This window comes from Crocuta crocuta, unplaced genomic scaffold (genome assembly GCF_008692635.1).
Source record: "Crocuta crocuta isolate KB4526 unplaced genomic scaffold, BGI_CrCroc_1.0 scaffold172, whole genome shotgun sequence".
NCBI lineage: Eukaryota > Metazoa > Chordata > Mammalia > Carnivora > Hyaenidae > Crocuta > Crocuta crocuta.
The window spans coordinates 7,805,762-7,819,707 of NW_027528872.1; the positions used below are offsets into that span (position 1 = coordinate 7,805,762).

The 13,946-nt window shown below is 50.3% G+C and overlaps 1 protein-coding gene across 1 annotated transcript in view; it reads right to left on the reverse strand.

Moving 5' to 3' along the window:
* Positions 1 to 13,946, reverse strand: part of PKNOX2 (PBX/knotted 1 homeobox 2) — a 310,367-nt gene that overhangs the window by 42,056 nt on the left and 254,365 nt on the right. The window contains exon 7 of the mRNA XM_077756512.1: positions 9,182 to 9,203. Within this exon, the coding sequence (XP_077612638.1) occupies positions 9,182 to 9,203 (22 nt within the window). The remainder of the gene's footprint in view (positions 1 to 9,181; positions 9,204 to 13,946) is intronic.

A 13,946-nucleotide genomic window follows, 5' to 3' on the forward strand; every position in this document is an offset into this window, starting at 1 on the left:
CCCTGGAGATGGTGGTGGCATTTATAAATGAGGGTGTTACTGCCCCCAGAAAGAAGAGAGGTGGGGTGACCCTGGAAGGAGCAGGGTATTGGGAGCCAGCAGACCTGGGATCTGGTCCTAATGAGTTATTTCCCTTCTCTGGACGTCAGTGTCCCCATCTGTAAAATGGGTAGTGGGATGGGCTGAACTGGCTTCTCTCCGTGGTCATTTTCTCCCTAGTGGTTTGTGATTCGAGTGTCTCTTCCAGCAGCAGTGTGCTGTGGAAGCAGCTGTCTCATCAGGGGAGGGAAGAAGTTCCCTGTGAAGCCTGCGATCTGGGAACCTCTCTGATCTTTGGGCAGCTCTGGGAGAGCTCAGTGAGCCATTCCCATGGGAACTTGTCTGGGAGAATACTGGGATCAGGGGAAGGGACCAGTCAGCATGGGGATTTGCTTGGAGGAATGGCGAATGGGCAGCTGGTGGTGGGGGTGTGGGGGTGTGGGGTGGATTTATGTCCAAATGGCGGGGNGGTCTGGCAGGGGAGGGGCCGACGGGCTCTCTGGGCTTGGGAGAAAGCGGGATCAGAGTGCAGCTCGAGGGTTCAGGGTGGGGGACAAAGTTTTGGGGAACCCACGTCCTCCTGACAATCCCATTTGTGAAAGTCAATATTCAAGGGCAAAGGAAAGCCGCCCTGACACACATATATATAAAAAATAAATCTCTCAATTATCTCAGCTCATTTGCTTGGGGTCTCTCATTTTATGTCCCTGCTCCGCTGCGCAGTATATCTGTCCGGATAAAGAGTTACAGTCCGTTGGGCTACGTGTACGGGGTTGTAAAAAATACAGATGCCAAATTAACTGGCTGTGGCACTCAGCAGCTGATTGAGCTGATAATGACGCGATCTGACCTTTTTCTAATTTCTAATTATGTGCATCTCGGCTGTGCTGGCTACATGATTCTTCTTCTAATGATGGCTCCTGTGGTTGGCCTCTTCAGCCGCCCCTTCCCGACACAGAACTACAAATGGGGTGGCAAAGGGCGCTGCTTGGCTCCCCAAATAAAGTTCTAGGGGCCCAGCCACACAGTCCCTTTGATGGCCAGGAGGAGAGTTTGGGAAGGTGGATCGCCTCACCTAAGTGACACTGCATTTGAGATTAACCTTCTGGATGCCATGCATTTTTAAAGGACATTTGGTTCCACATGCCATCTCGTTAATTTTTTTTTTTTTTTGTTACCAGTCACATGAGACGGGTGTGTTAGATCTATAGACGGAGAAACCAAGCTTCAAAGGAGTTACGTCATTAAAGTCACACAGAGCGTAAGCAGTGGAGCCAGGCTCAGGCCCTCTGTCTCTAAGTGCTCCTTTAACCCTCTCTACATATTTGTTCGTTTATGTTATTATTATTTTGTTTTTATTTTATTGTTTAATTACTTGGTCTATTTTTATTATTTATTTATTTTTGAGAGAGAGAGAGAGAGAGAGAGAGGGAGGGTGTGAGTGAGCAAGGGGCAGAGAAAGGGAGAGAGAGAATCCCACGCACGCTCTGCACTGTCAGCACAGAGCCCGAAGCAGGGCTCAGACTCATGACGCATGAGATCATGACCTGAGCCAAAGTCAGATGCTTAACCCACGGAGCCACCCAGCATCAGTCTACTTAAATGACTGATGGGTCAGCCAGCTGTTGACCATGGCCAGCACATCTGGGCACATCAGGCCCATGTGGGTGGGTGTGATGTCTGAGGACTGTTCCTCCAATTGCCCCACTCCCAGCCCAGTCACCGGGACAGAAGACCAGGCAACACTGGAGCTCTGGGGCCACCGGGCAGCTGCTGCTACATCTATATCCCTAGGTCGGGCTTGCGTGTAGCAGACACTTAACCAAGTTTTGTTGGGTTGAACCAAGAAATTGGATTCTTTGAGTGAACAAAACCCAGAGAGACCCAGGCAGTGTTAGCAAGGGGAGGGCCTAGAGCTGGCCCCTTTCCGGTATTTTCCAGGTTATCCTGGAACAGCGTGTCTTTGGTAGCTCACCTGGCAGGCAGTGGTGGGCAAGGTATGTGAGGTTTGTTACCCCACGACCCCTGATTCTTTTTTTAATTAATAAATTTATTTTTGAGAGAGCACATGTCTGCAAGAGGGGGAGGGGGAGAGAGAATCCGAAGCAGGCTCTGCATTGTCAGCACAGAGCCTGATGCGGGGCTCGAACCTACAAACCGCGAGATCATGACATGAGCTGAAGTCAAATGCTTAACCGACTGAGCTACCCAGGCGCCCCGACTCCTGCTTCTTAAAAAGGTTTCTTTTCTTTCATATTACTCGGCTTGATTTTAGTTGTTTCCTACCAACTTAGGCCTCAGCTTCTTTCTGTGTCCTGTGCCAGGAGGGAGTCTTGGCCCCCCAGGCACATTCTGGCTCCCCCAGAAAGAGCCGCCTCCTCTCCTAGCTGCCTGGCTGCTGTGGGTCTAAATCCCAAGGACCTGCTTCACAGCTGCAGTTCTGAGGTGGTGATCAGCTGAAGGGCAGGGTAGGACCAGTCCAGCCTGGAAGGGACCGGACAGACAGTGGGCTGGGCTCCCAGGAAATACAGCTGCTCAGTCTTGGCCAGGAAAGAGGGAGGGCCAGGGATGAGCAGAGTGGACCCAGGGCCCTCAGGTACCTAACACCAGCACTTCTGACACCAGGCCAGCGCTTACTCTCTGGCACGTGCTCTCTCTCTCTAAACACCAGTCCCACTCTAACACTTCACAGATTCCCAGGCCGGGGGGGATCTCTCTCTCAGCAGCTCTTCTGGACTCTATAAAATATCACGTTCAAGTCTTGAGAGAAGCAGTGGGGTGGATAATTCATAGAATAGAATGATATGTAAGTCACTTAGATCTGTTCCACAGGTGCTCTGAGTGTGTGTGTGTGTGTGTGTGTGTGTGTATGTGTTGGGGACCAGGTATCAGCTAAATGCTGGATCCAAGAGGTGAGCGCTATGATCAACCGATTTACGGAGGACAGTTCTGTAGTTTCCAAATTCACCGTGCATGATCTGGGTAATCCACCCAGAGAAAATCAAGAATTGTGGTTAATAATTAATAATTCTGGGGTGACTGTATATTGTGATGACTGGACAGAGCAGTTTCTCTACTGCTCTCTCTCTCTCTCTCTCTGCAGTATTGCCAGGGGAGAAGAGAATTTCAGAAGTCCCCTATGGTAGTGGTTATCAACTTTTACTGTCGATTGCAGTTGCCCAGGAGGCTTCAAAATATATATGCACAGACCCCTACCAAAGTTCCTGAATCACACCCAGGTGGTGGGTTCCAGTGGTATGTACTTAAAAAAAACCCTGTTGGGATGATCTGGATGGTAAACGGGGTTTACGAGCCATGTCTGTNCTGTGTGTCTGCAAGTGTATGCGGGGGGACATGCGTGAGCTGGAATATTCCTCCACATGCAGTGGGCAGGTGTCTCCATCTGTCCAGAGTCTGCCAGCTGACTCAGTTTAGATCAGACACCCCCGTTACATGTGTAACATCTCCCTGTACCTTTCTATCATCATACACTCAGACAACCGTGATTCGATGACTATCTGCATCATTGTTTTCTTCCAAGATTGTCCCTGTCTTAATGATCACGGNACATGTGTAACATCTCCCTGCACCTTTCTATCATCGTACACTCAGCACAACCGTGATTCGATGACTATCTGCATCATTGTTTTCTTCCAAGATTGTCCCTGTCTTAATGATCACGGTTCCCTTAGGACCTTGCTCCACATGCTCATAGCAGGCACTTACTAGATATTTGGTGACTGGTGACGAATGGCCAGATGAAGACGGTGTGAGTGTGAGCATGTGTGGGGTGCGCGGGCATCGGTCTGTGATGTATTATGTAAGCTGAAGCACCTACCTGACTGGCTCTAAGGGACGCTCCCTTCGCTGCTCCTGCCCCTGCCCTATGCTGATGGCTCTCTGAGCTGTTTGCTTTATTATCTGCCTTCCTCACCAGACTGTGAGCTACATGAGGGCAAGAACCAAGCCCACCTTATTCTTCACTGGGCGTCTCGAGTCTAGAAGAGGTATGTGGATCCCAATACATGCTTGTTGCGTATTGTATATGTGTGTACCTATTTGCACTTATAAGTGTGTATCATTCTTATTTCCCTGCAGCATGTGTGAACAATTAGATCTTAGTAGGTGTTTGCACAGGTTGCTGACCTTGGACCCTGCAGCCTCATTCCCTTTCACTGTGATTCCAAAAAAAGCATCTGCCCGTCCCACTCTGGGCTTCTCCTCAGTCCCTTGGGACCACACAGTTCAGCACTTTCCTTCTGGGTTAAGCCCTGCTTGCTGGGAGAGGAGGAAGTATGTATGTCGGGCTTGGCTCCTAGGCCTCTGCCAACAGGGATATTCTAGTCAGCATGGCCTGACTTTCTGCAATGATGGAAATGGTCTACAACCTCTTCTGTCCAATATGGTAGTCTGCAGCCAACAGACACTTAAAACACGACTGTGGTGCCTGCAGCTCTGCATTTTAAATTTATTTAATTTCAGTGGATTTTAATGTAACTAGCCAAATGTGGCTACCCTACTGGAGAACACAGTAAGTCCTGAAAAGGAAAACAGATCATGCTTTTTTCCTTCCACTACGCTACGAACACAGCAAGAGAAAGACTGCATATCTAGTCTACACAGTGTTTGTATGTAGATGGGGGAACCCCCTCACAGCCTGTATTGGGATTCTAATAATTCTGGGCAAAAAGACAGAAAGGGCTTAATTCCATCCACACTCATGCCTACAACCTAGTCATTCTACTCAGGCTCAGGGGCAGTGAGGGGATGAGGAGAGAGAAATTCCTGCTTCCTACGAGACGCCTGGCATGGCCGCCTTTCCCTGGACACTCTCACCTGACCCTTGTTTCGGGAGCAGATGCATAAACAGCTGGACCCCCAGAGTGCAGCCTACATTACAGTCTGGAGAGGAAAAAGGGTCAATATCTAAGGATGGTGCATCCGCAGTCCCCAGTTGCTAGAAGATCTATTCAGCTCCCGCAGGAAGCCGGTAGGGACAACAATGGGTTCGCTTACCCATCCGGTTGAAGACAAAGAAAAAACCAGGTGAAGGGGTTAAACTCCAGTGTAAGTCTTCATTTGCAGCCACTAATACCGCAGCATATTATAGTCTAATCTAACCTGATCCCAGTTTAATGCAAGATTCTCCTGGCCCTGAGTGGAATACCAAAGAAAGCCTCAGTGGCTGTAATTTAAGCAGAGCCCTGCAGTGGTTTAGCTGAGGGACATGAAAGGCAAATTCCAGACGGTGTTATGAATTATTGCGCCTTATGAACCTTCCTACTCTCAACAGATGCCTGCTGCCATTTAAACAGCCACTAGATCAATTAGGAATGAAAGGCACAAATCGACTCTGTACAAGGGCACTAAATTACCAGGAACTAATAATCCGCAGCATTGTGCCAGGTGCTGGGGGCGCCGCCCCCGCCCCAGCCCTGCAGCCGCCGCCGGTCACTGCACATTCCTTTCTCACGGGTTGCAGGGAGGGTGGGCAGCTGCTGAACAGAGAGGGGATAGACTCTGTGTGTGCGTGCCTGTGCACGCGTGTGCGCCAGGGTTGAATGCAAGCTGTCAATGAGAGCGAGTGTGAGTGTTGTGTAAGTGTTCTGTCCCGTGTGTTTTTATTGTGGGTGTCTACACAATGCAGCTATGCAGTATGTGTGTACATAGAGGTTGTGTGTACGAAAGTGGGGTTCAGATTTTGCATGCTGTGAATACAGTGTGCATGCACCCTATATTGTATGCAGTGTGTGTGCATGCGTTCTGTGTTATTTGTATGCAGTATGTGTGAGGGGACTGTGTGTTCTGTGTACACGGCATGAATGCTATGTGGGGTGGGGAAGAGGGAATCTGCCAGTGATGGAGACCCCCAGCACTAGCGTTAGTGGGGAAAGTAGTCTTCTTCGCCACTGTTCTTGCCCCTGCAGGACAGAGAGTAGTCCAGGAAGGCCTCTTTGAGGAGGTGACATTTAAGTTAAGCTTCAGATGATGGGGAGGCAGTCATGCAAAGATCCAAGGGAGGGGCATTCCAAGCAGGAAAAAAAGAAAAACACTAAAGATAGGAAGGAGCCTGGCACGTTTCTAGAACAAAATCCAGATAAGTGCATGTGGAGCGAGGTAGGCAGGATGGGAATGGAGGGCGATGAGGATGAAGAGGAACGCAGGTGTGGTGGAGGCATTGTCACACATGCCGGGGAATAATGTGCATCTTCTATAAGGAGCCACAGCCCGGGCTCTTTCTTATAAACTTCTCACTTCTGGGTGTCAGATCTCCCCAGTGTGTGTGTGTATCCGGGGTGTTTTCTGTGGCTTCTGCTATCTCTCAGAAGGAAACATACTTTCTGTTGCCACCTCCCCTCAAGCCCCCATTTAACCAGGGGCCCCTGGACCACAGAAGAGACCTCATGGATATTGGGATGGCCACCTTTCTCCAGCCCCTCCCTGCCAGGGCCATACTCCCAGCTCCCACATCTCTCTTCTCATTTATCGCTCTCCCAGGCTCCTGCTTCTGCTCCCTGGATCTCTGAGCTCAGGGGCTCAGATGGTACCTGAGCTTGCCCACAGCTTTTCTGTGGCTGATACCCAGCGTCAGTGAGCTGCCTGTGGTTCCCACGGTCCACCTGCCTGGATCTCTCCATAAGCCCAGATTGCTACCTGCTACCTGCTACCTCAAGCGTGGGGATGCATGAGATAATACTCCATCCTACCTCCTGAGAAACCAGCTGTTTCCCAGTGACCCAGCTGGGTTCTGTGGCCGTAGTCATGCCATGGGCTCCTCTAAGGCTGTTCCCAGCCCAGTTCCCGGCCCCTTCCCCAGATGCCCAGGCTATGCGTTGACCTGTATTTCTAAGCTACCCTCCAATATCACCCCAGAAGGCTGGAGATGAGGCCGGGAGCCACCGGCAAGGAGTCCTTTCCAATAGCCCTTGCTGAAGGCTTGGGGTGGGGTGGGGTGAAATAGGGCAGGGACCATGGGAGCTGGGTGTCTTAGTCACCGGGGACATGAATGGCCCTGTCTGAACCAGGCAAGGGATGGGGAGAAGGAGTTCCAGTTAGGTGTGGGATTTGCTTCTTTATTCTTGGCCTTCCCAGAGCTTCCGTTTGTCCAACTACAATGTTTTTTAAGAAGTCCCCCTTCCTGCTGTCCAGATCTGTCCCATTGTGGATCAATACCCTTCAGAGGCTAGAAGCAAGAATGTGGAAAGCTAGTCCCCAGGGCCCAGACTATGATGAACAAGATATGAAAGATGGCCATTAGACTTTATTTCCAAAGAGTGGAGGACATTTGACCTCCATAAGAGCTCACCTTCTCCCTCCCAGATCTTTCTCCGCTCTTTTCCTCCTGTCGCCTCCCGCCTGACTGCCCCCTCCACCCCAATCTCTCTTAAGCCGTTCAAAATTTGGAGGAAATAAATCTCACTGCACTAATTCAGTGAGAGTTTGAGCCTCGTCAGTGCAGAACAAATAAAAGGAGTGAACTGGCATGACATTTTACTGCAGAAGAGAGGTCGTTTCCAGCCACTAATAAAAAGGATTTGACACAGACTAATAAAGAGAAATGAATTTCTCTAATGGCCTAATTTAGCACATTCAGCAGTGTGCCTCTGTCTGGGTGCTGGGGGGCGGGGGGAGCCGTGAGTGCTGACGGAGCCGGGAGCGGGGAGATGCGGCTGAGGAGAGGGGGAGAAGAGACCATCTCAAATAACATTGTATTATTTCTTTTCTCTTTTCTGAGGCCCTGCCGCCACCCCCAACCTCATCACCTCTCCTCAGGAGCATCTGAACCAAAATCAAGCTCAAGATATGCAGTTTCTGTTAACGATCCAAAGAAATAAAGAAGCCCTCTCCACAGACTTGCAGTCTTGCGCTAGCTTAAGAAGGTGATTAAACCGGATGTGTTGATTTCTACAGGGGTTTAAGTCATCGTTTGGTTTAATTACTTCTGACATTTCTGCCTTCGTGTTTTTTACATCACTCATTTGCTGGTCTGGAATGCCCAGTTTGGGCTGCCCCCCCCTCGCCCAGAGAACAGACTGGAGATAGGGGCAGGATTTTGGCTGAAGCCCTTTGGCAGCGGTGAACGTCACCCTCTAGCAGCAGACAGGCTGAGCCACCCCTCGCTCAAACCCCGATTTTTCTTCAAGGCAAGGCAATCCTGCCTACCCTACTCCCTCTCCCGGTGAGGCTTCTGAGAGCCTTCTTGGGCAGGTGAGCCTCAACACAGTGCATCTTATTCTTCTCTATCTCAGGACAGATACTCTTTTCTTTTAAGATTTATTTATTTTTGAAAAAGAGAGAGAGAGAGAGAGAGAGAACGCGCTAGTGGGGAAGGGGCAGAGAGAAGGGGACAGAAGATCCGAAGCAGGCTCTGTGCTAACAGCAGTGAGCCCGATGTGGGGCTCGAACTCATGAATTGTGAGATCATGAACTGAAGTTCAAGTTGGACACTCAACTGACTGAGCTGCTCAGGCCCCCTGGGACAGATATTCGCCACATAAATTGGCCTGATAGGTTTCCCTAACACTTCCAAAGGCCTCCAGGGATGGAGACCCCCACTTCCTTGGTAATTCGTATACTTGTACTTGACTTCAAGTTCCCCCTAGAAGGCGGAAGCTTGTTAAAAAGATTCAAGAAAAGACAGTTGGACCCTTCTCTGTTTCTCTTTCTTCCACCCCTTGGGCAACTTTGTAGGTTTTTGGAAAAAACAAACAAACAAACAAACAACTTTTTAACATTTCTTCCTGCTTAGAGGACCAGAAATACAGAAACAGGGACAGGAAAAAGAAAGAATGTAAAACTATAGAGCCTCAGGGAAGGTAACATGCAAAGAACACAAGAGACAGGGATAGGTACGTAGATGGAAACAGCACCGCAGATGGGGGCGGGGGTGGGGGCGGCGAGGATGGTCACACGCAGGGAGGCACATAAGTGTTGAGTTCTCTTTCTGGGTGATAAACCTTGTGATTCACAGTCATGCCACTCTGTCACTTCTGAGCCTCTCAGCCATCCCTTCCCTTGTGACCTTGGCCAGGACTGCAGACCTCAATTATGGGTCCAGCCAAGTGTGTGGCAGCCTGCCTGGCTATCCACCTCCTCTCCCCGTCACTGACCTTGGAACCCCCAGGCCTCTCCTGCACCTCACCTCGCAGTCCAGACTCGTCCAGCTAGGGGGAGGATGGACAGAGGAGGCTCAGCGTTGGCTCTCACACCCCCTCCCCAAGCCCAGGCAACATCTTCCAATGGGAGCTCAGAGCCTCCCAGGCCTGGCTGGGTGAGGAGTGGGCGGTTCAGACGGTGTGATGGTTAGTAAGACAGCCAGATTTCTGGGTGGAGGTTTTCAGTGATGAGCCAGTGGGTCAAGAGGCCTGGTCAGGGTCTGACTGCTGCAGGGATTATTCGTCTACTGGCCAGTGAGGTGGTGTAAGGTGGGAAAAGCAGTGACCAAGAGGCTGGCTCTCACGTGATCTGACCCACCTAGTCTCCACCCACAAACACAGGGCAGGTCTTGAATCACCAAAGGCTTGCCCCCCCACTGGAAAGTCCAGCCAGACACTGGCATTTTGATCCTTTATATCTAATGCCCTAGGCCAGAGGTCACAGGAATCACAGAGTCATAGACAATGCCCTGGAGTCACTTTCCAGGCCCCCCCTGCCCTCCCCCTCCCCCCCGACTTTTTCCTGGGCATCTATTCAGGGCAGCAGACCCATTGCCCGTATTCATTCTGACAACTCTGGTGACAGTCCTCCCGGAGGCTAATGAAATAAAGTTCACATCCTCAGATGAACATTCCAGGTATATCATGATGCGGCCTCAGGCTTCGGTACTTTTCTCAAGGGGCTCAGCAGAGAATGTGCTGTTGGACAGACCACAGGTGGCCTCTGGCCCCCTCGTCTCCCCGCTCACCCCCTTCGCCGACTCCGGCAAACTGGACTTCTCGCGCTTGCCTTTGTTCTTGCTGTGCCTGCCACCTGAACCGGGTTCCCGGGGCTCTGCCTGTCCCCCTAATAACCTTCAGAATCCATCTCAAGATGCCACCCGCTCTACCAAGACTTCCTGGTGGGTCTCTCCAGTGAGAAAAATGTTGCTTCCTCTGAAGCATCCTGGGAAATGCTTTGGGGTTTCTATCTCGACCTCGCTCACACTTCCGGGTGAGAAGCTCTGTGGTCTGAAATAAGCACAGACTTCAGGGTAAGAGGGCGGGTGTGCCTTTGGGGCAAGTTACTGAATTTTTCTGAGCCTCAGTTTCCTCTTTTCTAAAATAGGGATAATATCACCTAACTTGCAGGTTATTGTAAGGATTAAATGAAGAAACACGTAGAGTGTCTGGCACTTAGTAAGCTATCAATTAATGCTTGTTCCACTTCCCTGGAAAGGTGTGTGGGCACCTTTTTTATTCAGAGCAACATTGACACCATCGGCTCCAATAAATTTCTATTCCCATATCCACTGACTCATTTGGCAGGGAAAACAAGCCCACGTGCCAATTCAAATAGAGGCACAGAAAGAGGAGGAGGAGAGGCAACGTACAATTTATCAGAACCTCTTCTTTCTTTTTTTTTTTTTAGCCAAAAAAGCACTGCCAGTAAGAATTTATTTTTATTTCCCTTATGACACTCATTAAATTCTACTAACTTTAGTTGTTTGTGCACAGATCTGTCTTCCTCACTGTGTGGTGAGCTGCTCTGGCCTGTGAACTTGTCTCAGCTCCTTTTGAATTCCCAAGGGTCACGCACAGTGCCTGACACACAACAGAGGATCAATAAATATGTGAATGAATCAATGAACGGGAACAGAGGAACTATGGGAAGCAAGGTTCTAACACACAATCCTCAAGTTCTTTTGGGCTCAGAACCCATCTCTACAGCAAGACTCAGATAAAACGTTGCCATCTGGCAGCTTCTAGCTACGATGGCTACTAAAGGACCTGCCTTCCTTGTGCTCTCTGCTGGGTGTGTGCGGGGTGGGGGCTGGCAGGGGCCTGGAGGGAGGGGGGTGAGTGTGAAGGAAGAGCTCGCCCAACCCTCTATGTCTCCTCCCCTCGAAGGCACCAGATGGAGAGAGCAGAGTGGGGTGGGGGAGGACGAGCCAGCAGCTCCTGGTTGGATGTATTTTTACTGCAGGTGTGACGTTGAGACCATGCGGGTGTATTTTTAGTCCTGCCTAGTGGGTGGTGTGTTCGCCTGGGTTGCCTTGGAGAGGACTTCTTCTTGTTGCTAAATTGGAATCGCATCTGCTAGGGTTCCTGGGCTCCAACCAGCTCTCCTCCCCCAGGTGGGTGGATAGGTCCATTCTTGGCAAGGGTGGGGCCCAGGGCAGGCCACAGTCTGCTCCGTCCCCATCCCTTTATTTCCCCACCCCCCTGCACCCCTTCCTTCTGGCACAATAAAAATAAAAGTAATAATAATAAATGTGAAATCTCAACAAAGTGATTGCTAAGGCTAGCCCGCAAGGGCAAGAATACCAACCACCTAAAAGTTGAGACCTGCTGGGACTTCACATTCAGCCCTTTCATTTTAAGGAGAGGTGACTCAAAAAGGGAAGTGTCTTGCCCAAGGTTAGCTAGTGAGAGGCAGTCAGAGCTTCTGCCCAAGTCACTAGAGATCGAGGCAAGCCCCAACCAGCGCACAGTCTAGGGGGAGGGGTGTTGTGGGGAAGGCATTCTGTCCATTCTGCCTTGGCCACTGGCAGTGAGGAAACACACACACACACTCTTTGTGGCCCTTTGTAAGTTACACAGTGTTCTTCCATGTGCTCCTTGCATTCAAATGCTCAGTATTCTTATTCTCGTTTTACCAATTAGCAAACTGAGGTACGTGTGGTTAAATAATGATATCAAGCTACTAAGTGGCTGAGTTGAGATTTAAATCTGGGAATCCAAACTCCAAATTTTGGGCTCCCCTCTCCTATCTCTTAGTTTTGAACCATTATTGGAATCAGTTCCTTCTCCTCCCTTTTTCTCTTCTCCTCTTCTGTCCTTGAGTCACATGTGTCCTTGGGGTCACAGAACTGAGTTGCCATGTTTACCCTTTGAGCATCAAGATCATTGTAGCACAAGAGAATCTGTCTTATCAAAGGAGTTTCCAAAAGAGTCTTCTCTCATAATAATAATACTTCCATGTGTTTGGAGAGGGCTTCCACATTTTTATAGCACTTTCAGTTTCTCCTCTGATGCCTACCCTGTGAGGTAGGACAAGCTTATCTAAAGAGGTTAAATGATTTGCCCAATGGTAGAGTAAGAATTGAGACTGAAGGCTTAGTTTTCTGTTCTTTCCGCTTGACCATGAAATGGACTAGAGCTTGAGAGGATCCGAGAGTGGTGCCATGGTTCAAAGAAAGGCAAGAGGTGCCTGGGTGGCTCAGTCCGTTGAGGGTCCAACTCTTGATTTCGGCTCGGGTCATGATCTCATGGTTCTTGGGATCAAGCTCCACACTCAGCGCGGAGTCTGTTTGGGATTCTCTTTCTCCCTCTGCCTCTCTCCCCTGCTCAGTCACACTTTCTCCTCTCTCTCAAAATAAATAAATAAAACATTTTTTAAAAATTTAAAAGAAGGGCAAGACTGGCTCAGTCCAGCCCTGGAGAGAAGCCCTTGGCCTCAATGGCCCCAGCTTGCTGGCTCTCCTTCTAGTCCACCCCACCTGGTTCACAGCAGTGGAACACCCAGTTACTAGCTGTCTTCCCTCTTACAAGGGGGACGGATCCAGTCTAGTACTTATCGCAATAACTACTCACAAATGCAGCCACTGTTCACTATGAGCCTTCTACGTGGCAAGCACTGTCAGCTGTTAGCATCGATTATCTCTTTTAATCCTAACATAACCTTGTGAGGATGAAAGCTGCTGGGTTCCAGGCTCCTGGTATCTTATCAGCGTGCCTTATCTTGGTGGGGTACCTGGACTTCTTGGCTCTGCCTGGGCCAGGCCAGTAAGCTGTGGAAGCAGCACACCTGCTCCCCGGACCAGACAGCTGCAGCCCCCGTGCCTGCCAGCAGCCTGTGCAGAGTCTGTGCGTGGGCTGGGGGCCCTCCAGATGCTGGCGGGGGCCGGGGGGAGGGAGGCCAGGAACAGGCTTTGCCTGGGGCCCGGGGAGAACTGAGCATGGTTTTACTCTCAGATTATGGCTCCAACAGGATCACTCCCCTGACTGTAGTCAACAGCTGAAATGTTATCTCTGATGCCAGTGAATCCAACTGCTTGCAAGAGCCCGGAGTCGGCTGGAGCCCCCAGCCCGGAGAGCCCAGCCCAGAACGCAGCCAGGAACATCTGCTTCTGGCATCCAGTCTAGAAGCTCTAGCCTGAAGCATCTGGTCCTGACTTTTCTGCTTGAAGTGGCTGAATTTCTTCCACATCTTTCTCAGGCCACGTCACCCAGCACATTCCAGGACTGACCAAGCACAGTGCCAGGGAAGGCATAGGGTTAAGCCCCAGTGTCAACTCACTGGAGCCAGGACACCCTTTGGTCACAAGGTGGAAGCCTTCCCTCAAAGACACTTCATTAGGACGTGCCAGTTCCCAGGGTCCTTCCCGGCCAGGCAGCTGCTGAGGAGGATGGTCACAAGAGGACCCAGCCCCTCTGTCCAGCTCCCAGACCTTGGGGGTCCCGCCCACCCCATTTTACAGGCTCAACTATCATTTCCCTTGGGTTTCACCTCCCTGGGGAAAAGCAATGCAATTCTCCCACACTGTACTGTGGCCAGAAGCCTCGCGGTCAATTCCACAAATACTTTTTGAGCCCATACTATGTGCCAAGTTTATATTAGAGCCACTCTCTAAGTCTATCTTTCTCTTACTCCCTGGACTGGTTCTTCTTTATTCCAAAACCCTCTTGGAACTTGACACGATGCTTGACACATAGCAGAGCTCACTACATGCTTAACTGAATTGCAATATGGACACCTCTTGACTGGGG